The sequence below is a fragment of the Pongo pygmaeus genome, chromosome 6 (genome assembly GCF_028885625.2).
Source record: "Pongo pygmaeus isolate AG05252 chromosome 6, NHGRI_mPonPyg2-v2.0_pri, whole genome shotgun sequence".
Lineage (NCBI taxonomy): Eukaryota > Metazoa > Chordata > Mammalia > Primates > Hominidae > Pongo > Pongo pygmaeus.
This window is the reverse complement of record NC_072379.2, coordinates 126,101,072-126,127,942: the sequence shown is the minus strand read 5'-3', so window position 1 is coordinate 126,127,942 and position 26,871 is coordinate 126,101,072. Positions and strand designations below refer to the sequence as shown.

The 26,871-nt window shown below is 41.8% G+C and overlaps 1 protein-coding gene across 2 annotated transcripts in view; it reads left to right on the top strand.

The window, feature by feature from the left end:
- Positions 1–26,871, top strand: part of GRM8 (glutamate metabotropic receptor 8) — a 938,300-nt gene that overhangs the window by 250,237 nt on the left and 661,192 nt on the right. For both annotated transcript variants that reach the window (XM_054495924.1, XM_054495925.1), the window contains one exon: positions 3,569–3,785. In XM_054495924.1, the coding sequence (XP_054351899.1) occupies positions 3,569–3,785 (217 nt within the window). The remainder of the gene's footprint in view (positions 1–3,568; positions 3,786–26,871) is intronic.

Below are 26,871 nucleotides of genomic sequence, written 5' to 3'. Positions count from 1 at the left end.
AGTGTTGTCTTCTACAGAGACTTGTCATAGGGGAGTGTGCATCAGGCTTCTGGCACACCCAGGGGTAATGAAAGAGCAGTTCACAAAAAGATTATTTGTAAGTGTGGGCACAGTTAGAAAAAAACAAGGGATGATGAAGTGCTTAGGAGCCAACAGCAGTGGGGAGACCTTACAGGGGCAATGGTACAGAGCGGTCACTGGAATCTGGCAAAAGCTTTAGCTGTGGGTAAGGGGTTAGGTGGAGAAACACTGAGTCAGTGGAAGAAGAAGCTGGGGGATAAATACTCTAACTTCTTTCTGTTGCCCCTAGCCCTCCCATGTTCTGCTAGTGCCTCTGGGTCAAACTCAACTAGAAGCCAGAGGCAAGGAAGCCCAGGCAGTATGGTCATAGAGAGCAGCCTCCTAGGGTCTTTGGCAGGATAGGGAAGGATCAGGAGGGTCAAATGGAGAATAGCCTGCACAATATATTGGTGGAATGCAAGGGAGGAGGTGGTGGGGAAGAAGCTGTATTAAATTTCCTGCAGCAGTTTAATTAATTAATTGCCCTCAAACATTCATTGAGCACTTGCTCTGCCTGGTGTTGGGGATGCCAAATAAAGAAACAGAGACCCTGCTTGGTCTTGAGAGGATCATAAGCCAGCAGAATCATGATTCTAATGTTAGATGGTTGAGGCTTTGGAAGACAGGAATAGCAAAAGACAACTCTGCCTGATGGAGTTAGTGAAACTGTCCCCAGGTGGAGGTGACTTTTGAGCTGGATATTGAATTTATGTAGAAGATCATTAGATAGAGGAGAGCATTAAATCTCCCTGGTATGGAGAAGGATGCAGATGCTGTGAGAATATGGAGAGAAGGTACAGGTCAGGGGAGGAAGATGAGACAGAATCTGATGATCTTTGTGGACCAGACCGAAGAGTTTGTATTTTATCCTTTACATTGGCAATGGGAGTTAACAGAGGCTTGTAAAAGACACTACTTTTTTTGAAGGATGGGGGAACTGATAATGGGTGCTTTTCCTAGCAACTTCTTTTCTTGGGATGCTTTCCTTCTTTTTCCTTTCATTTTTTTCCTCCACTTCTCTTCACCGTTCACCACCTTTTTTGCCATTGTTGTGTTTCTGGTAGATGAAACCTCCAAGGTTAACGGGGTAGTTACAGTGGATTTGATGTAGGGAAAATAAAAGGAAACATTCCAGGTCTTTAAAAAATTTCTACGTCAGTTGCCAGTAGGGGTTTAATTTGTGGGTGGTAGAAATACTGGGGATGCTGGCACAGAAATTAAAATGCTTAATGAACCAATGCTTAGTGGTCTACCACAATAAAATAAAAATGAGATGTGACTTCATGAAAACTTGAAAACTTGTCTTGAAATATTATTCATATACCCTGATGTGTATTATTGTAGAGTGAAAAAATAAAAATACAAACATACTCTCGCATTACTTTCCCACACATTGATCTGCAAAGAGAAAACTCTTCAAGACTTTGGGGAGAAAATCCATTACTGAATTAATCAAACAACCATCTTCTATCTGCACTTTTATTTTATATACCCTTTACACCTGTTTAATTAATCCTAAACATGAGGCTGACTGCTAATTAAACAGCCTGGAAGTGACTGACTGAAGGTAGTAATTTGAGATAATTAGTTTTGGTTTCAAACACTCAATTTTCACACTTTCTGCTCATTTTTAGAAAGGGTGGCTCATTATTGTAGGCAGGGTGGGAGTTGTGTAAGTCATTTTACTGCTGGACTCTTAGTAGCTCAGGAAGTGGGAGTATCAGTATCCAAATAGGACAAAGAAATGGTGTAGTGCTATATAATTTGCTATAGAATGCTCCCCTATTCCCTTCCCCCCACACAACCCCTACTCGCACATACATAGAATTTCTTCTAAAGTGAAAGTCAGATGGCTGAGTTATTTTCGTTAGAATATAGGAATGCACATACTTCTGATATTTGGGAAATTTTTACCTAGTAAGAGGTAGATCTCACTAAGTTATCCATGGTTTCCTTCCCAGGTCCTCTGAAAACAAACAAGAAAAGGTGAAAAAGGGCAAGATTTGGTGTGTGGTTTGAGATTTGGAGGGGTGTCCTTGCGAGTAGTCATGTACTATGGAGTCACAAAATCTAACCAGGGGAAAAATTTGTCAAGGTAAGGCCAGTATATCTGGCAGAGAAGGCAAAGGGCAGGAGGAGGTGGGTCAGATGGTTTTCATGGTCCCACAGTGTTAACAAATAAGTTAACACAGTCCCCACTAGGAGAACAGAACCAGAAAGAATTTGGGGTTAAATGGGCCACGCTATTCTGGGTACTCATTGTTATGGCCAATGCAGGTGGATCCAAGTTACACGGAAGCTGAATGAATGGTCAGCACCATGGACAGCTCCAAGCACATTGCTCTCCTGCTGCTCCCGGCGTGACTTTTACGTTTTAGGAACTTCACTGTTATTTCACTGGCCACTAGTAGGGAATAGGACTCTCTAGACTTAGGAAGGTTATTTAGATGTTGAGAGCTTTACAAATATGTCAAGGGTGGAGTTGAAACGTTTATATGGATTGGGAATCGTCTGTCTTGGATCCCAGAGTGTGCGCAGCCCTGTGGGGAAAGATGGAAGTGCAACTCCGACATCCTCTTTGAGCACTGACATTAGCTGCAACATGTGATGTAGCATAAAGTTATTTTTTTCATGTACAAGTCAAACCTGCATCTTCAACTAAGCTACCTGAGTTAGGGCATCTTGGAGTCACTTTGATCTCTGAACTTTCACTCACACCACAGCATGGCAGCAGAGGAGTTACTATACACAATCACATAGCTCACTCTCCCACATTATTGAGAAATGACATAGGATTCCTCGTTTCGAAGAATTTCTGGCAATTCACCCCATTAAAAGAAAAATAGTCTCTTCTAAAGAATTTATGGTCTGGATTCCCTTTTCTGTGATGTTTTGAAGGGGGTTAGAATGATGTTTCTATGAGAGGATATGTGGCTGCTGGCAATTCTCAAATCTTTTTGTGGCACTCTGATTATATCAATAAACAGTCAATAGAACTTGCAAAACTATATATTTACAATAATTTACTAAAAATGTAGTCTTAAGACTGGAATGGTATCAAGTGTAAAAAAATCTCATATTAAATTCCCTGTTAGTCATTGTATAGCATTTATGTCCTATAAAGCCAAAGCCAGTTTCAGAGATGACCTTTTCTGAAGTATATGCCTTCATTTTTCTCTCCTTTCTGCACCAGAGCTTATCATGTACAGACTAAAAAAGCAACATCAACAAAAAGCACAAATGTTTTGCTTTGGCTCCAGAAACGATGGAAACTAAAGCAAAATGAAATTCTTTCTCACTGTTTAGAAATATTGTGCATTGAGAGAAAGTAAGCCTATGGGCCATTCAAAAATACTTTCTAATTAAATTGGTAATCATAAAACTGTATTTTGGCTTCAGGTTGATATGTTTAGGTTTCTGGTATAGCCTTGGCTGTTTAGCTCGTATGACAATCCATCATTCTTCAAGATTCTTCATGGGTTGAAATGACCCATCATTTGTTTTGCAGATACCTCAAATCAGCTATGCATCCACAGCCCCAGAGCTAAGTGATAACACCAGGTATGACTTTTTCTCTCGAGTGGTTCCGCCTGACTCCTACCAAGCCCAAGCCATGGTGGACATCGTGACAGCACTGGGATGGAATTATGTGTCAACACTGGCTTCTGAGGGGAACTATGGTGAGAGCGGTGTGGAGGCCTTCACTCAGATCTCGAGGGAGATTGGTAAGCATATATTTATCAGATAACTGTATTTGGAGGTGACAGATTGCTGATGCCTGAACATCTCCAAGTGCTCTCTTATCTGTAGGGAATAATTAGAACTCCTACAGATGCATGAACTGGGCTGTCCACTCTAGAGGGAAGCTGGGTTTATTATAAATGATTTTGTTGTTCATAGGTCTATCAAGGTGACACTTTGGTGCTAATTTAGGAAGTAGGACTCCTGACTCAAGTGAACATTTTTTAAAGTTGTCTGTTTTGACAAGGGAGTTTGCTGGCACATTAGAGCCGCTGTAAATTTGAATAAATGACATACTATTTGATTGTTCTAGATGGAAGTTTACATTAGCAAGTCATTACATTTAAAAAAAAGTCAGTGGAATTTAACATCCAACACTAGAGGGATTAAGTCTAGTAATCATCTTAAAACAATGCCGAAGTAGCCCCCAAGGCTATACTTAAGCAATATTCTTATTGTCATATTTGACTTTTTGCGTTTTTATTCTTAAAACTCTGAAGCTTAGGGTGTGATGAAGGGCAAGATGTAAAAACTTGTTTACAATGAGGTACTGCTGATGTCCGTCCTGAGCTTTTTTTTTAGGTGCTTATCCAAGTGTCTAGGCATTTCACCATCTTGTATGTGTACCCATGAGGTTGTTAATGCATTCCACTACTTTGAAAACACAGAGCAAAACAAAGGAACAACTTAGAGCACAAATCTTAACTGCTGATTTGTCAACAACGTATCTTTGTGAATTAAATATGTTATTGTTACTTAAGTACTATTATTCTTATTAAGAATGAATGCATTTTTCTATAAGAGTAATAATATTTTGTGGAAAAATTAAAGTGTCCATTGATTGTTTTTCAGTAATTTTGAGCCTGAAGGAAGACATTATGTTGATAAATTTATTGTTTTTCTTAGAGGCCTCGACTCAGAAAAAGATAATGGGAATGATTTGGGCTTAACCATAATTACCAAGGGCAAAAAGTCTGATGTTATTGAAATAGGATTTTCACTTGAGAGACTCACAGATGACTGCAAGCTTTTCTGTACATAGTAGGACATAGAAAATTATAATACACAATATTTAGTATCTTTAACATTTGTTCTACATTTGTACTATTGCAGAAAATGTATGAAAGGCCTGGTCTTGTTGGGCAGATTGGGCTAATTGATTTAATTGGACAACTGTTCACACCTGCTGTAAGTGTGCATCATGCCATAATCTTTGCTCTCTGGGAATTTATATCATTACTGCTATAAAACTGATTCAAAACATTCAATTGATCTCTAAATTATGAGAAATTATATTATCTTCTTGGGTAAAAATCTAAAGTTTATCCTTAGGGGAAATGCCCACTCAAATGAAAACAATAGCTTTTGGAAACAGGGTTAATGTATTATTTAAGCAGCTGATGTCAGTTCTTACCAGAGTGATAATTTAGCAAGAGGAGGAAACTAATAGAGTATGTATTGAAATAAGTTTTCCACAGTGATCCTGGACATTCTGCAACTTGAGGACACATTTTGTGTGCATGAGATAGATTACTATAAAAAATTCAAAACAGGACATAATCTGCCAATTGTTGCAGAGTCCAACAAAATGAATTGTTCTAAAAGTTAAGTGAAACCACAGTTTTATTCTTTTGACTAAAATAAGAAATACTTAGTTTTATTTTTTAGGGAGCATTGCTGTGCTTTGGTAATACTGTCACATAAAAGGATTTAGATGGTACTATTCATTATTCCTGTTTCTATCATAGTCATTAGCATGGGAGAAAATAATTTTGGTGCCTTGTATATGCTCTTGATTAGAGCAACACATTTCCTCTGTGTTGATCTTTTCAGTATTCTGTGACTTGATTGGTTGTCCATTCTATTTCAGTTCTCACTTATCTGGGGAATGGAGGAGGGATGGATTGTCAATTAATATGCAGAATACTGAAAAGGCCAAATTAGTACCACACTGGAGTATGCCATGGAATATATTAAATATCAAAATCATCCCTCATTTTAATGACAAAGGTTTTATCTAGAACAAAAATAGCTGAAAATTAAACCTTTTACATGACAATGATATTAATGGGAATGGCAAATGGTAGCAACTTAACCCATTCTGAAATTATCTGATGTCTCTAATGAAAATTCATTAGTTCTGTAACATTTACAGCTCTTACTACAACATTGATGACATCTGTCACCATGTTAGTAGTGTGTTTTTTAAAAAAACCTCAGTAGCTTGACTGAGAAGGAGATGTATACATTCAATTTTTTGGAGTGTCTGCCCATTAATAAAATTGTATATTTTCCCAACTCATAATGTTTTCTGTACTTTGTTCTGAATTTGTCTTTAGCAACATCGATTGCTAAGAAGTTTCAGTATAAATTGAGGCTTCCTCTCTCTTACCTCTGATTAACTCAAGCAGATCATAATGGAATGATGGTGAAATGAAAATTGGGTTAGTGATAAATTGCTTGTACAGTTTGATTAGAATGTTTTTCATTTAAAAAAAATCAGACTTGTGGAAGTGTCCTTTGCGAATCTGGGAGAATGAAGTTTATGAGTGTATGGTGGTCATCATCAGACCTCAGTGATGGCTCTTCCCTAGTTGAGATCTTTCTGAATGGGAGAGGGCCAGGAGGCACTTGATAAAGACAAATAGCCCCTTGATATCCCAGCTGTTATTAGTGTCATCCCAAGGCATCTCTTGACTACAGGATTATTGCTGGAGAAGGAAAAAAAAAACCATATTTGGTATCAGCAAACAGCACGGTTTTACTGACTGGATCATAGTTTGTTTAGTGAATTATGGGAGACAAATTTGGAAGGCTTGACATAGACACATGATTATTCCAAATCATAGGGTGTTTGTTTTATCCTTAGTTTTCTAGACAATGGAGGTGTGTTAGACCATTCCTGCATTGCTATAAAGAAATCCCTGAAAGTGAGTAATTTATGAGAAAAGAGATTTATTAATTGGCTCATGGTTCTGTGGGCTGTACAGGAAGCATAGTGGCATCCACTGCTGGGGAGGCCTCAGGAGGCTTACAGTCATGGCAGAAGGTGAAGCAGGAGCAAGGGGAGGAGGTGCAACACACTTTTAAATGACCAGATTTTGTGAGAACTCACTATCTTGAAGACAGCACCAAGCAATGAGAGATCTGTCCCCATGACCCAAACACCTTCCACCAGGTCCTGCCTCCATCATTAGGGATTACATTTCGACATGATATTTGGGTGGGGATAAATATCCAAACTATATCATTCCACCCTGGCTCCTCTCAAATCTCATGTCCTTTTCCATTGCAATAGCTCCCCCAAATGTTAACTCATTGTAGCATTAACTCAAAAGTCCAGGCTGGGTGTGATGGCTCATGCCTGTAATCCCAGCACTTTGGGAGGCTGAGGTGGAGTTTGAGACCAGCCTGGCCAACATGGTGAAACCCAGTCTCTACTAAAAATACAAAAATTAGCCAGGCATGGTGGCATGTGCCTGCTGTCCCAGATACTTGGGAGGCTGAGGCAGGAGAATTGCTTGAACCTGGGAGGTGGAGGTTGCAGTCAGCCGAGATTGCACCAATGCACTTCAACCTGGGTTCAAGCTGCTGGTGGATCTACTATTCTGGAGTCTGGAGGATGGTGGCCTCTTTCTAACAGCTCCATTTGGCACTACCCCATTGGGGACTCTGTGTGGGGGCTCCAACCCCACATTTCCCCTTGGCACTGCCATTGTAGAGGTTTTCTGTGATGGCTCTGCCCCATCAGCAGGCTTCTGCCTGGGTGCCCAGGATTTTCCATACATCCTCTGAAATGTGGGCGGAGGGTACCAAGCCTCATCACTCTCGCACTCTGTGCACTTGCAGGCTTAATGCCACATGGAGGCTGCCAAGGCTTATAGTGGCTCATACTCTCCAGAGCAGTGGCATGAGCAATATCTGGGGCTGTCTGAGCCAAGGCTACAGCTGGAGTGGCTGGGATGTGGGTAACAGTGTCCTGAGGCTGCACAGGGCAGTGGGGCCCTGGACCTGGCCCATGAAAGGACTCTTCCTTCCTATGCCTCTAGGCTGTGATAGGAGGGATGGCTATGAAGGTCTCTGAAATGCCATGGAGGACTTTCCCCCATTGTCTTAGATATTAGGACTTGGCTCCTTTTAGTTATGCAAGTATCTCTAGCAAGTGGTTGCTCCACAGCCTGCTTGAATTCTTCTCCTGAAAAAGCTTTTTCTTTCTCTGCCCCATGGCTAGGATATAAATTTTCCAAACTTTTATACCCTGTTTCCCTTTTAAATATAAGTTGCAGCTTTAAGTCATTCCTTTGCTCCCACATCTAATGTAGGTTATTGAAAGCAGCCAGGCCACATTTTGAATGCTTTGCTGCATAGAAATTTCTTCTGCCGTATACCTTAGGTCATTACTTTCAAGTTCAAACTTCCACAGAGCCCTAAGGCATGGACAGAATGCAGCCAAGTTATTTGCTAAGGCATAACACAGGTAACCTTTACTCCAGATTCCAGTAAGTCCCCCATTTCCATCTGAGACCTCAGCAGCCAGGATTTCACTGTCCATATCACTATTACCATTTTGGTGAAAAGCATTTAACTGGTCTCTAAGAAGGTACAAAGTTTCCCTCATCTTCCTGTCTTCTTCTGAGCCCTCCAAACTCTTCTAGCCTCTGCCTGTTACCCAGTTCCAAAGTCACTTCCACATTTTCAGGTATCTTTATAGCAATGCCCCACCCCTCAGCACCAATCTTCTGTGTTAGGCTGTTCTTGCATTTCTATAAAGAAATACCCAAGACTGGGTAATTTATGAGAAAAGAGGTTTAATTGGCTCATGGTTCTGCAGGCTGTACAGGAAGCATAGCAGCATGCTCCTGGGGAGGCCTTTTGAGGCTTACAATCATCACAGAAGGTAAAGCAGGAGCAAGCACACCACATAGTGAAAGCAAGAGAAAGAGAGAGTTGGGAATGGGGGAGGTGCAACACATATTTCAGCGACCAGATCTTGTGGGAACTCACAATCCTGAAGATAGCACCAAGCCATGAGGGCTCTGCCCCCATGACCCAATACCTCCCACCAGGCCCCACCTTCAGCATTGGGGATTACAATTGCACATGAGATTTGGGCAGGGACAAATATTCAAATTATATCAGGAGGAAACTGCTGAGGAGAGGGGGATCTATCAGAATGTATATTTAAGGTTGTACTATAAGAAGTAGAAGACAAGGAGACCAGTTCAGGGGCCATTGCAATAACAATGTTGGCCTGATATAGGGCAGTGATAATATAAATGGAAGAGGAGATAGACTTGGGGGTCATTTGTGAGGTGAAGTCTATGGAATTTAGTAACTGGACACAGAGCTCGAGGGTATGAAAGAAATTAAAGTTGAAATTCCATACCTGGGCAACTAGGAAAAGGCAGGTACCATAAACAGAAAAGAGACAGTAAAATGAACACAGTAAACTTTAGGTACCAGTACATAGCTTTGTGGAGAAGAATAGCAAGGAACATCTAGAGCCAAGCAGGAAATGAGATATAGAGCCAAGCTCTATAAGCTTGATCTAGAGCCAAGCAGGAAATGAGATATAGATCAAAGCTCATTCTCATACAGTTGATGGTTGAGTATGGAAATGTGGTTGCTAAGGTGAGAAGTATAGGGGAATTAGGATGGACTCAATGGGGAGAAGCTTTCATATAAAGGTATGTGATATGGTTTTTCTGTGTCCCTACTCAAACCTTACCTTGAATTATAATAATCCCCACATGTCAAGGGTGGGGCAAGGTGGAGATCATTGAATCATGGGGGTGGTTTCCCTCATACTGTTCTCATGGTAATGAATAAGTCTCATGAGATCTGATGGTTTGGGAGTTCCCCTGCACAAGCATTCTTGCCTGCCACCATGTAAGACGTGACTTTGTCCCTCATTTCCCTTCCACTATGATTGTGAGGCCACCCCCAGCCATGTGGAACTGTGAATCAGTTAAACCTCTTTCCTTTACAAATTACTCAGTCTTGGGTATGTCTTTATTAGCATTGTGAGAACAGACTAATACAGTGTGGGAATAATGGTCTAGACATTGCAATGGGGAGGTAACAGTATGGTAGAGTGTTCTCTTTTCATGAGTTTATGGTCATGGGAGGGCTCTCAGTCTCCTTTGAAGAAGACTTCGATTATGGGAGATGATAAAAGGAGCTCCTCAGAAAAAAATTTAAGGATGATGAGCAGTGTTTCATAAGAAAACAGGAACTTTTGCCAGAATGTGTAGCTGAACATGCACAGTAGGGTTGGGGTTAGGGCTAGGGGTCCTACATGAAGTGAGGTCCTTGAAAAGAGGCATTTTATAGTAAAATATAGTAAACTAGTGGCTTAAAATAATAGAAATTTATCATCTCACAGTTCTAGAGACTAGAAATAAAAAATTAAGGTGTCAACAGGACCATGCTGCTTCTGAAACTTGTAGGAGAGAATCTCTCCTTGCCTCTATTAGCTTCTAGTGTTTGCTGACAATCCCTGGTATTCCTTGGCTTGTAGATGCATCACTCCAGTCTCTGTCTCTACCATCACATGACCATCTTCTTGTGTTTGTCTCTGTGTCTTCTCTTCTTATAAAAATGAAGACATATTGGAATAAAGGCCCACTCTACTCCAGTATGACCTCATCTTAACTAACTACAGTTGCAATGACCCTCTTTCCAAATAAGGTCACATTCTGAGGTACTGGGGTTAGGATTTCAATGTATTTTTCTTGGGAGATAATTCAGTTTTTAACAGAGGGTGAAAGAGGGTATACTCAGAAGGTTAGCTTCCAGTGACAGGGATGGGATTTGGGCTAGGAGGACAACAGGTTAGTAATAAGGATGAGAAGGGCTTAAGCAGACAGAATTTGGTTAATGGAGAAGCCTGTAATATAGAGAGTTCACAAATTCCTTTTGAAATGTTATGGAATTCTACTCTCCCAATCCTGATTCTTGGGTAAATGAGGTAACCTAATGGATAATTCTGGGTTCCAGACTGGGGTAAGTGATGGGATCCCAGGGTCTGTCTGGCTTTCCTAGGTAGAGCTCCCAGTAGGATCACAATAGACACTGCCAACATAGGTGTGTACCTGCTGTTCACCTGCCCCACTTTGTGTCCAAGAAGCTTCACCTGGAATATTACAGACATCCAGAGATTTTTTTCTGGCCTAATTTATTTTTATTTCCCCTTTTGGTCTTTTGGCCTGAGGGAAGGGAATAGCTTAGTTGCTGCTGGTTAAGACCTACATGTTACACAACACTCAGCTATTAGATCCACAGTCCTCTATTTCTGTCTTGTTTTAATTCCTTGATGTAATGTTTCATTGACATTATAATAAAGGAGTTAATAATATTCACTCATGCTTTTCCATCATAAGCTCTGGGCCTGGTGGCTCATGATTCAATAAATGACTTCCTTTAGTCTTTAGACAGGTTCCTTCCCTTCTTTGTCTTACATTATTATATTATTTTTAAAAGAAGACAGGATAATAAATGTTAATGCTACTGCTATCATTATAAGGGGCAAGGAAGCTAAAGCTTTATCTTTGAAGATAAAAGGAATATGGGAGAACATATCTTTTCATTGTAGATTTGCACAGTATGGCGGCACACCTTCTTTAATCAGTCATCATATTTATGAATGGCTTATTGAAGATGACAGGCCTTCAAGTCATCATTGCATACATTACAGGGGGCAGAATAGACCTGATTCTGTCAAATATTCTATGTGTGTCTTTCTCCCCCTAAATTTGCAAATGCTGGAAGCTTCTGACTGTTGTTTGATATGTTCCGAATATTAACGTCTTAGAGTTGGAAGGGACCAGAGAGTTGTTGGGATGGAAGATTCTGTTTGAAATGTTAATGTAATAAACCAATTTAATTAATTCATTTTTTTGTGTATATAAAATGACAGTTGCCAAAAAGTTTGATAGTGTTTTTGTGTGTGTGTGTGTGTGAGGGTCAAGCAATAAAGTAAGGAAAATTTCATCCCTAGTGTACAATTGAAACGTGTTCACTGATCATATTTTTAATGTATCTTAGTACAGTTTTAAAATAAAGCATTTTCCCCTCTTGGGTTATAAACAAGAAGCAAGTTTCTGTTAACTGAAATGGATTCACTTTAAGATTAAAACAAATTATTTTCAATGACAGAAAGGAAAGAATACATAAAGAGCAGTGTTTCCCCTCAAATGTTCATTGCTTTGGGAAAATGACTTCCAGCAGGCAAAAATCAATTTGACAAAAGTATTAATGTTGTAAAATAGTGTGAATGAAATGAAACAATTTAATTCAATTGAAAATTTTACTTTATATTTGTACAGCTGAGTTCCATTGATAACACCACATTTTGAGTTACAAATCATATTTAATTAATATTAACACCAGGTAATTGGCAAGAATAACTTCAAAGGAGGGCTGAGGAAATTGCAAATTGGAACTGCAGGTGCAGTGATACTGCAGAAGCTTTATAGGGATCCAAAGGACATGCATATGATTTTAACAGTTATTGCAGAACCTGATCAAATAGAGTGTCATTTCAAAGCTGTTCTTCACCCCAGCCATTCCTAATATTTAGGGCTTAGTAACTGCCAAGTAGCAACAGCTGCTGTTAATATGAAACAGCAAACAGCATTCAATTAAGTGCTTTAAAACCTATGATTCTAATGCTGTAGTTAAGTTTTTAGTAAACAATGGAAGTTTGATGCAGTAGAACCAACCTTGGAGTCAGAAGCACTTCTTTAAATCCCTCTTTTTCAATTATGAGATTTTGTTAACAAGCTTCTCTGAGAATTAATTTCCATGTCTGTAAAATGGAGGCCCTGTCTGCTCAATAATAATCCAATGATATAATTCTTGTGAATGTTCTTTATAAACTCAAAAGTGCTACTTAATATCAGGTATTACTAGTGAAAGGAATGGGGATAATACAGATTTTCCCCCAAAAGGCATAACAAAGCTGTATATTATCATAAAGATGGTAGGTATGTTGCCTGGTGTGTAGGATATTTCAAATAGCAGAGGGTTTTTGCTTGATTTGTTAATTACCTTCAATCTTAACTATATGTGGCTAAGATTCTACATGGAAGACCAGAGAGGAAGCTTTCGAATGACTCCTGACCACCTCCCCTCTCTTTTCTCTTTTCCAGTTCTCAATGCCATCCACCTGCTTCTGGGCTAAGTATTCTACCCTGTGCTATTCTTGTCATCCTTGGTTATTGAATATTATTTACCATGTCACCTAACAGTTGCTTCTACTTGAATGTGACCATTCAGTTGACACTTTAAAAGGGTTGAGATTTGAGGACAAGTTTGGGGTATCTTGCCTCATCCTTAGCAATGTGCTTCCAGGGTCCCTGTGCTTAACTCTGTGGTACCACTTGCCACTCTGATTGTAGTGCTGATTTCTCTGTCAATCTTTTCTATCAGCATGTGTTTTTTCTTAGTGGAAAGATCCGCCAATACCCAGTATAGTACCTGGCATGTAACAGGCGCTTCATGAATTTCTGTTGAATGACCATTGTCACCAGATTCATGGTTGTGTTAGTAATGTGAGTCTGGGGGTAAAGTTTGCTCAGCCTCTGGGAACCAAAGGGCAGAGCTACTTCCAACCATTCCTTATGCATTATCTTTGATAATGCATGGGAACCTTCAGGGGTTACTGTAATGTTAAGTCACTTAGAGTTCAAGTTTTTATTGCTGGCAAATACCAAAACCTATAATCTGTAGGTTCATCCCAACCCTAATCTCTTAGGCAGCACTGGGGAGTGGTTAAGAACTTCTCACTGGCTGGGTTTATGTTCCAGATTTGTCATATTGTAGCAAAGGGATCTGGGTAACTTACTTAATCATGTTGTGCCCCAATTTATTCATGTGTAGAGTGAGGATAACAATTGTATAAGAATTGGGTGAGATCATACATAACAATGTGTGGCTCATGGCTAGTGTTCAACAATGGTCAATTTGTATTTTTTTTTTTTTGAGACCCAGTCTCACTCTGTCACTCAGGTTGAAGTGCAGTGGCATGATCTCGGCTTATTGCACCCTCTGCCTCCTGGGTTCAAGTGATTCTCCTACCTCAGTCTCCCGAGTAGCTGGAATTACAGGTGCATGCTCCCATGCCTGGCTGGTTTTTGTATTTTTAGTAGAGACAGGGTTTCACCATGTTGGCCAGGCTGGTCTTGAACTCCTGACCTCAAGTGATTCATCTGCCTTGGCCTCCCAAAGTGGTGGCATTACAGGCATGAACCACCATGCCCAGCCTCAATTTGTATCTTGTAAGGAGCCCATCTGCACCAGCAGGTAGCCTATGAGTGTTCTTACTGGCCTGAATATATATCCAATTTGCTCAATGAGCAAAAGACAGCAGAGAGGCTAAGTGCTCAATTAAGGGCAGCCCATTCTTGCCATTCCTGAAATTTGCTCTATACCTTAGCAGTGATCAATCTTATTGTTTCTTCACATGACTAATGTACTACCTGGCACAGTGCTGGCCCATAGTTAAATACATGAATTCATGAAATACCAGTCAGAAATGGCTCACCAAATCTGCTTGCTTCTTTTTCATTTTGAATCTTAAGAATGAATCAATTCAGTGAGCATTTATAGTGCATGTATCAGGTGATACTTGTGCTGGGCTTTGAGGATACAGAGACAAATCATGGTCTTTGCTTTCCAGCAGGTCACTGTGTTTCAGAGGAGGTGGAGATGCAAACAATTACAAATTCATGTGATCTTTGCCTCAATGGAGGCATCATTTAGAGACATTGCCCCCAAAACACTGTGCCTGAGAGAGGGCATCCTGCAGTTCATGTAATGAAAAGACCTGGCATGAGACAGTGGAGCAGGACAGCTATGGACCCCAAGCTCAAAGGAAGTACACAGTGGCATATGAGTTAAATTAATTCAGACAACTTGAGTAGAGACACAGTTTCCTAAGGAAACAAAGAATGCAAAAAGTTGAATGTGGAATATTATGCCAACTTTGTAATGTAATATATGAGAAATGTTTAATATGTGTAAAATATCAGTGTTTGACGGTTCTTATTTCTTCATCTATTGAAGAAATCATGCAATCAGTGTGTGGCTTTACCTGACAGTATTAGTCCCTGCTTTCCATGATCACCCCTACCCAGCATCACCCATGCCTTTGGCAGCAATTTTAATTTTGTTCAGTTCCTGAGTCTTAGCCAGGGCCAACAGCTTCTACCCAGCATCAACCCACAAGTTGCCAGGGTTTGGAATGGTTTTGTCATGATGGACCCTGTATATGGTTGTCCAGGGGTGAACCCTGAGCCCCTCTCTGTCACTGCAAACTCACAGTGATATCCCACCAGACATTTGGCATACACTTCAGATCCTTGGAGATGGACCCATCCCTATATTCTGGCCTCCTAGTTTTGGACCATGACATACTACCTATTCCTTGTCAACTTTACCTGACTGGGTTGAAGGATCTCCTCCTCTGCCTTTATTCTCACACAGCTGGTAAGGTTTGACTATGCATGAAGCCATTGAGCAGAATCATGGCTATTGTATGGGGCCCTGACCCCCTCTAGCTTGTTGTCTTTATATTTCTCATGTTCTTTTAGTGTCATACAAATGAATAAATGTGAATTCCCAAGTATAAGGGAATTTAGCCTCAAGTGATAGTTTGAATCTCTTTCCCAGAGATTCCTGTGCAAATGCTTCAAAAGGGCCAGGAGCTTCACATGAACTGAGTGGTCCCTGTTTTCAGTTATTTATTATTTCCTGCTACCTAACTCCTATTGCCAACTGTATTAGTTTGCTAGGGCTGCTGTAACAAAGTCCCATAAACTGGGTGGCTTGAACAACAGAATTGGCCTCCACAGTTTGGGGGCCAGAAACCTGACATAAAGGTGTCAGCAGGCTTGGATCCTCTTGAGGCTGTGAGGAGGAATCTCTTCCAGCCTCTGTCCTTGCTTCTTGTGGTTTGCTGGTGATATTGGCATTCCTTGGCAAGTAGAAGCATCACTTCAATCTCTGCTTTCCTCTTTACATGGCATCTCCCCAATCATGGCTGCTGGATTGAGCCCTGATTAATGAAGTTCTGTCTGACCCAAGCCCATATTTGTTCTGGTTCTTTGGGTGAATTTTGGCCCTGGGATTACCCATTTTCTCCTGAGGGATTAGCTTCTGTGATCAGAGCCTTGCCAGCTGGTCTCTGCATGCCTCCCAAGTCATGACAAGAAGTGTGCTTCTCTCCCATACTTAGCCCCAGAGAAATCACATTCTTTTATTTTCCTTTTCAAAGTCATTTCCTTGTTAAAGCCATTGTGTTTGGAAACTCCAGCACTAGATGAGAGCTTTAAGATGCAATCTGTACTTACTGTGTTGATAGAAGAACATAATATAAAAACACCCTTCTGCAGAAATGAAGCAACATCAGAATCTATTTATGTCATTTTTTATAGGCCTTAAAAGAGTTGGCCTGAGAATTAGGAGTGTGTTTTCTCGGTTTACTTCATCATGTATCAACTAAGCAACAAATATAGTTTTCTTGAAAATAAATGGCTTCATAATATAATAAAATCAGAAGGCTGTCAGATGAATAGTTGATTGAAATAGGTGCCAATTATTTCGGGGGTTACGTCCGTTGGTAGAACTGGGCTGCAGAGTCTCTGTCCTCTAGGATCTGCATGTTTGACAGACTGGGCTTCTTTCTTTGCTTTTTTCACTCTTACCTGATCAAAGCCGTTTCATGATTCACTGGGGGTCCCACAAGAGGAAGGCAGAGGAATGGGAAGAAAGTGAAACTCAAGTCAGCACATTTTGTTTCTTGTTAACAGCTCTGGGAAGAGATTTGGTTGGGAAAGAAATTTCAAGTAATGATTTAAACATATCTTCCGGCAGTTGTAGCAGTGAGGAAAAAACATAATCTCTCTTGTAGCAGCTCAGATACACTTCCAAGGCATTGATACTTACGGTCATACGACTCTAGAGTTACATTTACATCATGAAAGATGGCTGGCATGTGCATAATGGGCTATTAAGGGAAATAGGGATGTTCAGAGTGCATTGCTAGCCTTGTGTGTTTCATATCATGGAGGGCAACCACTGTTTTCCCCTTTAAAATGTTGCTTGATGATAGTGTCAGAGGAAACTGTGTGATGGAATTATTCACGTGAGCTGATATGACATTTTATTTAACAAATATTTGATCCCCTACTGTGTTGGGGCCTTGTTCTAGGTGGTAGGGATATGATGCTGAATGAGTCAGACCTGTTTCCAGTCCTCATGCAGTTTCCAGTCAAGCTTACCCGCTTTGCATTTTTCATGTACTTGTAGTCTCAGATCTCTCTAGGCTACAGGAATTTTGCCTAAGCCTACAGAGTGAGATGCCATGAACAGAGATTCCATGAAAAGGTAGAGATGGCCTACATCTATTATAATAACTACTTGACCCCTTGGGTGTTCTGGAGATGCTAGAGTTCACTTGAGGTGTCTGTGGCATGCTGAGGGTAGGGATCACACATTTGAATGAGAAAGAACACGTGTGCATGTGTTTTTGTGGGCACACGCGGAAGGCTAGGCCTGGACCGAGGAAGGAGCTAGGCCAGCTTGCCAGGTGCAGTTGTTTGGGAGCATTGCCAGGTGCAGGTGGCGTGAAGCATTCCATTCAGGCTTATGGAGCACAGATCAGAGATGGTGGTCTTGGTGAGGACCTGAACATACTGCCACATGGCAAGAGAGTCACGCATGCCACCTGACAGCCTGGAATCCCTGCATGTCCTCCGTGTTAGTTTGGTTAACATTTTCTTTTCCTTCTTTTTTTTTTTTTTTTTTTCCCCCGTCACCCAGGCTGTAGTGCAGTGGCACAACCTTGGCTCGCTGCAATATCCGCTTCCTGGGTTCAAGTGATTCTCACGCCTTAGCCTCCCAAGTAGCTGAGATTACAGTCATGCACCACCACACCCAGCTAGCTTTTTGTATTATTACTATTTTTTAGTAGAGACAAGATTTCGCCATGTTACCCAGGCTCATCTCAAACTCCTGGCCTCAAGAGATCCACCTGCTTTGGCCTCCTAAAGTGCTAGGATTATAGGCATGGGCCACCGTGCTCAGCCAATGTTTTATTTTCTTTCTGTTCACAGTTTATTTCCAGGAAGCCTTCTCTAATCTTCATCCCCTCCTCTTCCCACCCAAGTTAGATTTCTCTTCTATGTATTCTGTCAAATGGAAACAAATCCAGACTTAGATAAGGAGGGATTTTATTCAGAAGAAAGACCATTGCCACAGAGAGAATGCTCCAACCTCAGAAATTGGCAAGTGTCACAAAATCAAAAAGAAAGAGGCTTCCATTATATAGGGTAGGGAGAGATAAGCAAAAGCTTAATTAAAATTGTAAAAGGGGAGCAAGCAATGGAGGGATGACCAGTGGAACGAGGGAATGACCAGTGGGACGGGGTGATGACCAGTGGGACGAGGTGATGACCAGTGGGACGGGGGGATGACCAGTGGGACGGGGGGATGACTAGTGGGATGGCGGGGGGGGTCATCAGTGGGATGGAGAATGATCAGTGGGACGGGGAATGATCAGTGGGACGGGGGATGGTCAGTGGGATGGGGGGATGACCAGTGGGATGGCGGGGATGACCAGTGGATGGAGGGTGGGGTCATCAGTGGGACTGTGGGGAATGATGAGTGGGACGGCAGGTAATGATGAATGGGACAGCGGGGGGAGTCATCAGTGAGACAGCGTGGGGGTCTTCGGTGGGACGGCGGTGGGGTCATTGGCGGGACAGCCGGGGGGGGTCATCAGCTGGACAGTGAGATGACCAGTGGGACCGCAGAGGGGGCGGTCATCAGTGGGACAGTGGGGAGATGTGGGATGAGGGGATGATCAGTGGGATGGCGGGGGGGGGTCATCAGTGGATCAGTGGGATGGGGGGATGATCAGTGGGATGGCGGGGGGGTCATCAGTGGATCAGTGGGATGGTGGGATGATCAGTTGGATGGTGGGGGTGTCATAAGTGGGACGGGGGATGATGAGTGGGACGGGGGGCATGACCAGTGGGACAGGGGGGATGACCAGTGGGATGGGGGGATGATCGGTGGGATGGTTGAGGGGGATGATCGGTGGGACAGAGGGATGATCAGTAGAACTGGGGGATGACCAGTGGGATGGGGAGGATGATCACTGGGGTATGACAGGAATTGTCTTGCTGTGGTCAGCTGATTCTCAGTGCAAGCTAATAAGGGGGCCACATTCCAGTGTTTAGTGCTTTCTCAGGTTTGGGGCCAAGTAGAATTCAGGGACCTGTAGGAAGGAGAGAATCCTGACTAAAGTTCTGTCAAGGCAAATAACAGGGTAAGAGGTGAACCACTGTGAACACTTGGTCAGTTTCTGAGGTCCCATGCAGACATCTTACCACTTATAAATTACTCCCTTCTTTTCCTTCAGAGGTGGAGAGCATACCACAGACATCTTTCATTAGCACTGTAGCTGCACCATCTAGAAGATAATCTGAGAGTGCTTGTTGAATGAATGAATAAATGGACATGGCAGGTGAGTGCATGCTGGAGACAGGACATCAGGAAGTAGGTAGCTTGGAGAAAGTCAGATGGCGTGGCTAATGGTCCACATAAAAATTGTTCTGTAGCAGAGGATGGGACCCTGCCCTAGGGTCAGGGCTCAGCATCTCATTCTGTTTAACAGCAGCTGAGAGACATGGGATCTGGGTTCTGGGGCATGCCAGTGCCTGCAACAGGAGGGCACATGGGAAGGAAGGAGAGCCAGGAATCAGAATTAGGGCCAGGTTTCAGTTGGGAAACAGAAGCAGTAGCTTAAGTAGATGATAGCAGGATTGACACCCAGGTTGCTAAACTTGAATCTGAAAACCAGAACCAGATAGTAGATCTACCATTCTTAGATTAAGAACCAGAGATCTGCTGTGTCAGACAAATAGAGTGGATGCAAAATCAGAAGTAGATAAATCTGATGGATGTATTATTCCTCTTTCAATTGGTTTGGAATGTTCCAGGTATGTAACATGAGATGTGACTCATGACTGCAAGATGTCCTAAGGTCTAAAGCTTCTGCTGTTGAGTCATGACTCCAGGCCCTGATGAACTTGCTTATTCACCATTCATTTAACACATAATTGGTACCCAAATGAAGTTCCAAGAACTTGTTAGGTGCTGGGAATTTACAGATCTGGTAAAAGCCTTTGAAGGGATTTGATTTGGAGAGGTATGGTACAATTGAGGTACATGTGCAGAAACTGGATTGCAGGGTCAAGATGGAAGCAGAAGATTAGTTAGAAATTTGTGGTGTGTCTCCAGGCAAGAGCTGGGATTGGCTTGGACTGGAGTGGGAATGAAGGCAGGAAGCAAGTTGGTATTGGCACAAGTGGTCACAAGGTCCCAGGCATGGAGGATGGAAATCACTTGATGCTGTGGGGATCTATGCTGTCGAAACAAAACTCATTTAAGACATCTTGACCAACCACAGTTTGTGTCCTGGAGCCCTTAGATTGGGATGGGCATGTGCAGAATGACTGTGTGCCTCCCCAGAAAGAATCTCACAGAGAATGATGCAGAGATGGGACATCAGATGAATTATTTCCTGGCAAAATTCCACTCAAGACTCAGCATCAATGATACTTCCTTAGTGAAGCCTTCCTGGATTCCCTTAAGTAGTGTTAGATGAGCTCTGTTCTGTGATTGCAACATTGTGTGTGTACCTTTCGTAAAGAAAGCATTTATTTCACTGTCTCAGACAGGACTCAAATGTAAGCCTATGAGGCAATTTAGGGTCCAAAAACTTAAAACAGTATAGGAGTAAATCTGACTTCTCAGGCAGGGTTAGCTCCACATTTTAAAATGAAGTCTACAGGAATGTGTCTTGCTCCAGCTCTGGGCTCTGCTTTCTGCTGTGCTGGCTATATGCTTAGGTTTTGCCCATGTGGTGGGAAGATGGCCACCAGCAGCTGTAGGCTTGCGTACTGCCAGCTTAGTAACTGTATTCATTTCCCAGAGCTGCCTTAACAAATCACCACACACTGGGTGGCTCAAAACAACAGAAATTTATTCTCCCACAATTGTGGAGCCAGAAGTCCAAAATCAAGGTGTTGGCAGGGCTGGCTTCTTACAGAGGCTCTGAGGGAGGATCTGCTCCATGCTTCTCTCCTCACTTTTGGTGGCTGCCAACAATTCTTGGCATCCCTGCCTTGTAGCTGCGTAACTTCAGTCTCTGGCTTCATTGTCACATCACCTTTCCCTCTGTGTATTTGTATTTTCTCCTTTTCTGTCTCTTATAAGGACACTTGTCATTGGATTTAGGGCTCACTCTATTCTAAGATGATCTCATCTCGAATTCCCTACTGAAGTTATGTTTGCAAACACCTTATTCCAGATAAGGTCACATTCTGAGGCTCCAGGTGGACATATCTTCTGGGGTGATGTAGTTCAACCCAATACAGCACCTTTAGTGGAAAGGACGTGCTTCACTTCCATTTGTGTCTGCAGAAGTCCAAGGCTTGGCCCCCACTGTACAAGAAGTGACAGTTCATCACTCAAGCAATCACTGTGGCCTGGGGAAGGTGCTATTCACTTTTACCAGGCATGGGACATATGCCAATTTCTGGAGCTGGGGAGAGAAAGCTGGGGTGAGCTCCACTTGAAACATATGGTCAAAGCCACAGAGAGGTGTCATTTCTTAAAGCTAAAGTGTGATGCTCTCCTACAACAAGAAGAAGAGCTGCCTGGCAGGTGAACCACACAGATGTCCATTGCACATGCTGTATGGTGTCAGTCCATTGACACCACTGCGTTCTACGTAGACTGTAACTTTCTCAGGGGAATTAGCAACCTGGTCTTATTCATCAGTGCCCAGGTCATGAAAGAGCTCTATCAACATATGTGAAATTCAGTTACAGTAGCCAAAATTCCCCTGAAAAATAGGATCTAAATGTAACCATGCATCATAATATTTATCAGAAATAGTTTTGGCTTTCATCTAAATGACAACAAAGCAGTTTCAAGGACAAGAAAAAGCTTCTGTTAGAGCATTCTCCCCAGCTTTGAAAAGGCTCTCCATTCTGTGCTGCCTTCACCAGCCCTAGTGTGTTGGCAACCAAAGGAATTAACCCAGGGCCTTCATGGTTATTAAGAGGAACCACATCTACCTACACAGTAGTTATCTGTGGCAGAATGCAGACTTCACTCACCACCACCACCGCCAATTGAGTCCAGTCAGTGAAAATAGCACATATCGCATACCAGCTAAAGGGCTCTCCTAACAGGACTTCTCACTAATGGGTCACTCTGACCACTAGCTAATTGGATGGCAATCAGAGGAGCCCTGGCAGAAAGGAGAGTAATAGACATTTTGTTTGACTGTCATAAACATGGCTGAGTCCTCTATTTTTAAAGAAAATATTTTATTTATTTTTATGGTTTCTACATTATTTTTCATTTCTTCATTTAAAAAATGGAATTCCATGAGTGATTGTCAGGAAGCATGGAAGCCTTGTGTGTTCGGTGAATCGTGAAGCAGGCAAGGCACTCTGGGGGGGCCCTATTATTGAGCACTGACTTTTAAAATGTCAGTGTAACTGGTATATGTAATAGGTGAGACTCCATAGTACCACTTCTTTATTTTAAAATTTTAAATTTTCAGATTCTTCATTTTATTTTTTTATTTCATTTTATTATGGTAAAAGTCTTAAACATAAGCTCTATTCTTAACTAATTTTTAAGAGCATGCTGCATTAGTGTTTATTGTGGGTGCAGTGTTGTACAGCAGATATCTAGAGCTTATTCATTTTGCTTGACTGAAACTTTTTGCCCATTGATTAAATAACTCCCCATTTTTCTCTTCCCATGGTTCCTGGCAACCACCATTCCACATTTTGATTCTATGAACTTAGCTATTTTTGATACCTCATATAAATGGAGTCTTGCAGTACTTGTCTTTCTGTAATGGGCTGATTTCACTTAGTGTAATGTCCTCAAGGTTCAACTTTTGTTTTTGGAAACTTCTTAATTTTGCCTCTTCCTACTGATTTTACACCTGTGAAGGTCTAGGATTCTCCCACCCCCGTCTGGAAGATATATTGGTCTCATACTCTTCGTTCTCTAGTCACTTCTAAATATATGAAAAGTCTCATTTCAGTTAGTAAAATGTCCAGTCCCATGTCATAAAACTGCAATTCAGCCAAACTGAAAGCTTCTCCCCTCCCACAGCTTGGGGTTGCTCTAGGCTGGAACCCTGCAGTGGAGAAGGGCCTGGGCCTGGGGCTGAGGCTGTTTCTTCTCTGCTGCTCCTTTCTCTCCTGCCCCAGCTGCAGGTCCTGTGTTAATGTCCTGTCACAGTTAAGGAAGCACCTAGCAGCAAAGGCATTCCTGGTGTCAGGTGTCATAGTACCTGTCCTTAACTGGAGGTGCTCTCCTTTCCACCCCTATTTATTTTTTCCTTGGAGAAACTTTAGTTTTCTCCCCAGCTTTTGGCATCGAGCCCTCCCTGTGGGCCAATATGCTTCAGGTCTTGATCTCAGCAGCATGAACTTGTGAGTTCAGCTTTTCTCTCCCTTGCTGGTAAACAACAAGCTGGAGGTAGGACTTGATTAATGAAGGTGGAACAAGAGCAGAACTCTGGTTTCTTTTATTTATGCTAAAACAGGAGATGTCCCTTGGTCACATTCCATAAGATGCACTGCACCCTGGCTATGGGCACAGTGCTGTGATAGGCACTGGAGAGGGACACAACAGTGGCCCTTCAAAGTTAAGAGCCAAGATGAGAAAATAATTGCTAGATATACACACAAAAGCTATGCAGGTGCAGAAGGTGAGGTGACTTGTTCCAACCAGGGACATTATGGGAGGGCTTTATGGAGGGAAAGCTTGGGCTAGGTACTGAAGGAAGGGGAGGTGCATGTAGACAGAGACCAGGGAAAGAGATAAAGGCATTTAAGACAATGTGTGCTTCATTGAGTTAAAGACTTTTATTGATGACTGCTCAAGATTGCTTCAGAATTTGGATACATAGCTTTCTCAATTGTTTAAAAAAATACTGGGCCGGGCGCGGTGGCTCATGCCTGTAATCCCAGCACTTTTGGAGGCTGAGGCAGGCAGATCACGAGGTCAGGAGATCGAGACCATCCTGGCTAATATGGTGAAACCTGGCCTCTACTAAAAATACAAAAAATTAGATGGGCGTGGTGGCGTGGGCCTGCAGTCCCAGCTACTTGGGACGCTGAGGCAGGAGAATCGCTTGAACCCAGAAGGTGGAGGTTGCAGTGAGCCAAGATCATGCCACTGCACTCCAGCCTGGGTGACAGAGTGAGACTCTGTCTCAAAAAACAAAACAAAACAATCAAAAACAAACAAACAAAAAACTTTGCTTCCTCTGGCATGAATGCCTTTGTTTTCTTCCTCACTTCAATTTTATGATCCAGAGGGCCTGCTCTATTGACAATATGTATGTTTCCAATATTCTTGATATGCATACTCAAGATAGATTAAAGACTTAAATGTAAGACCTAACACCATAAAAAACCTAGAAGAAAACCTAGGCAATACCATTCAGGACATAGGCATGGGCAAAGACTTCATGACTAAAACACCAAAAGCAATGGCAACAAAAGTGAAAATAGACAAATGGGATCTAATTAAACTAAAGAGTTTCTGCACAGCAAAATAAACTATCGTCAGAATGAAGAGGCAACCTGCAAATAGGAGAAAATTTTTGCAATCTACCCATCTGATAAAGGGCTAATATCCAGAATCTACAAAGAACTTAAACAAGTTTACGAAAAAAAAACAACCCCATCAAAAAGTGGGTAAAGGATACGAACTGACACTTCTCAAAAGAACACATTTATGCAGCCAACAGACATATGAAAAAATGCTCATCACTGGTCATCAGAGAAATGCAAATCAAAACCACAATGAGATACCATCTCACGCCAGTTAGAATGTCGATCATTAAAAAGTCAGGAAACAAATGCTGGAGAGGTTGTGGAGGAATAGGAATGCCTTTACACAGTTGGTGGGAGTGTAAATTAGTTCAACCATTGTGGAAGACAGTGTGGTGATTCCTCAAGGTTCTAGAACTAGAAATACTATTTGACCCAGCGATCCCATTACTGGGTATATACCCAAATGATTATAAATCTTGCTACTATGAAGACACATGCACAGGTATGTTTATTGTGGCACTATTCCCAATAGTGAAGACTTGGAATCAACCCAAATGTCCATCAGTGACAGACTGGATTAAGAAAATGTGGCACATGTACACCATGGAATACTATGCAGCCATAAAAAAGGATGAGTTCATGTCCTTTGCAGGGACGTGGATGAAGCTGGAACCATCACTCTAAGCAAACTATCACAAGGACAGAAAACCAAACACCGCATGTTCTCACTCACAGGTGGGAATTGAACAATGAGAATACTTGGACACAGGGCAGGGAACATCACACACCAGGGTCTGTCAGTGGGTGGGGGGTTGGGGGAGGGATTGCATTAGGAGAAATACCTAATGTAAATAACCAGTTGATGAGTGCAGCAAACCAACATGGCACATGTATACCTAAGTAACGAACCTGCACGTTGTGCACATGTACCCTAGAACTTAAAGTATTTAAAAACAAAAAACAAAAAACCTGTGGTCTTTCCTTCCACCAGCCTTCAGTGGCAGTGACTCCTGCACTGACACCACCAGTATGAGTGGGTAAATTAGTGATGGGACAGAAACACTTCTCAAGATCTTCAGGCTTGTCCAAGGTGAATGGGGCTTAGAATCACTGTCTCCCTCAGTGATGATCTGCTCTGTCTTTCTGTAGATGTGACACAATTGTGCCATGGCTTAATTTTATTGACTTATAGAATCTAAGGCTTATTACAACCTCATGTCCCACATGTTATCGACGGTCTTGTCTCCACAGACAACTGTAACATTAATCTCCTCTATAATGAAGGTGCTCTGTGGTTTTATGTGTTATTTATAATAACAAACATGGTTTATAGTGTATCTAATGCCCCTTCGTCTACTCCCACATTTCAGGTATTCAAATGCATAGCTGTTGGAGATAGCAAGAGGACTACAATTTTACTTATTTTCTTAAAATATTCCAACTCCTATTCTGTTTTGTGTTTAAAATTCTAGTGTTTGCAAATATCTTGAAGGAACAGCCCAGCCTTGCTCTATTTTTAATATTCTACCAATCCTTTCTCCCTTGGCCACCAACTCTGTTTAGAGGTTGAGAAACATCTTTTTAACTCCTAAAAGATCAAAAATATCTCATCAAAACTCTTCCCAAGGAAAAGTAGACCTACTTGCTATTTTTAGGCACCTTCAATGATTTTTAAGCCCCATATTACATTGTGAGATACTAAGTACTTTTTTTTTTTTTCCCTCACTAAGGGAGCAGACAAGCCACAAATATATTCTCTAGAAGTCTGCATCTCTGCTAAGGTCTCCAATACATGTATAAAGTACTTGTTCTCATATTTCCGGGTAGTATGTTGTCACGTGTTCAGGTTCCCCAAATGAACAGAACATAACACTGTCTCCCAGGGATTTATAGTCTAGAGGGGTTGTTACTTACAGTTGTTGGTAAATTCTGTACTGAAGGTCTGGAAGGACAGGGATGAAGGTACTTTATTTTGCCCAGAGATATCAGGAAACACTTTCAGACAATAATGGTGTTTGAGGCGATTTTGGGGGAAAAGGGAGCAGCATTCCTTTTGAGAAAGAGAGGGGCAGCATTTGCAAAAGTTTAGAACCAAGGAAGGGTTATGGCAATTTCAAGGAAGCAGATTGTTGTTGTTGTTGTTGTTGTTGTTAGGTAGGATGCAAGGAGTATGGAGGCTTAGGAAAGGGATGATGGGGGGACCTTTTTTTTAAACCAAACTAAGGAGACAGGGCATTTGAAGAATTATATAAAGGGCAGCAGCATGACCAGATTTGTGTTTGAGGGAGTTCCTTCTGACGGTAGGCTGAAAGATGGATGGAGAGATTCAGTCCATCTGTAGGCAACAGGTTGAGTTAGTAGGGTGTTGCAATAGTCCAAGCAATGAATAACAAGGTCCTAAATA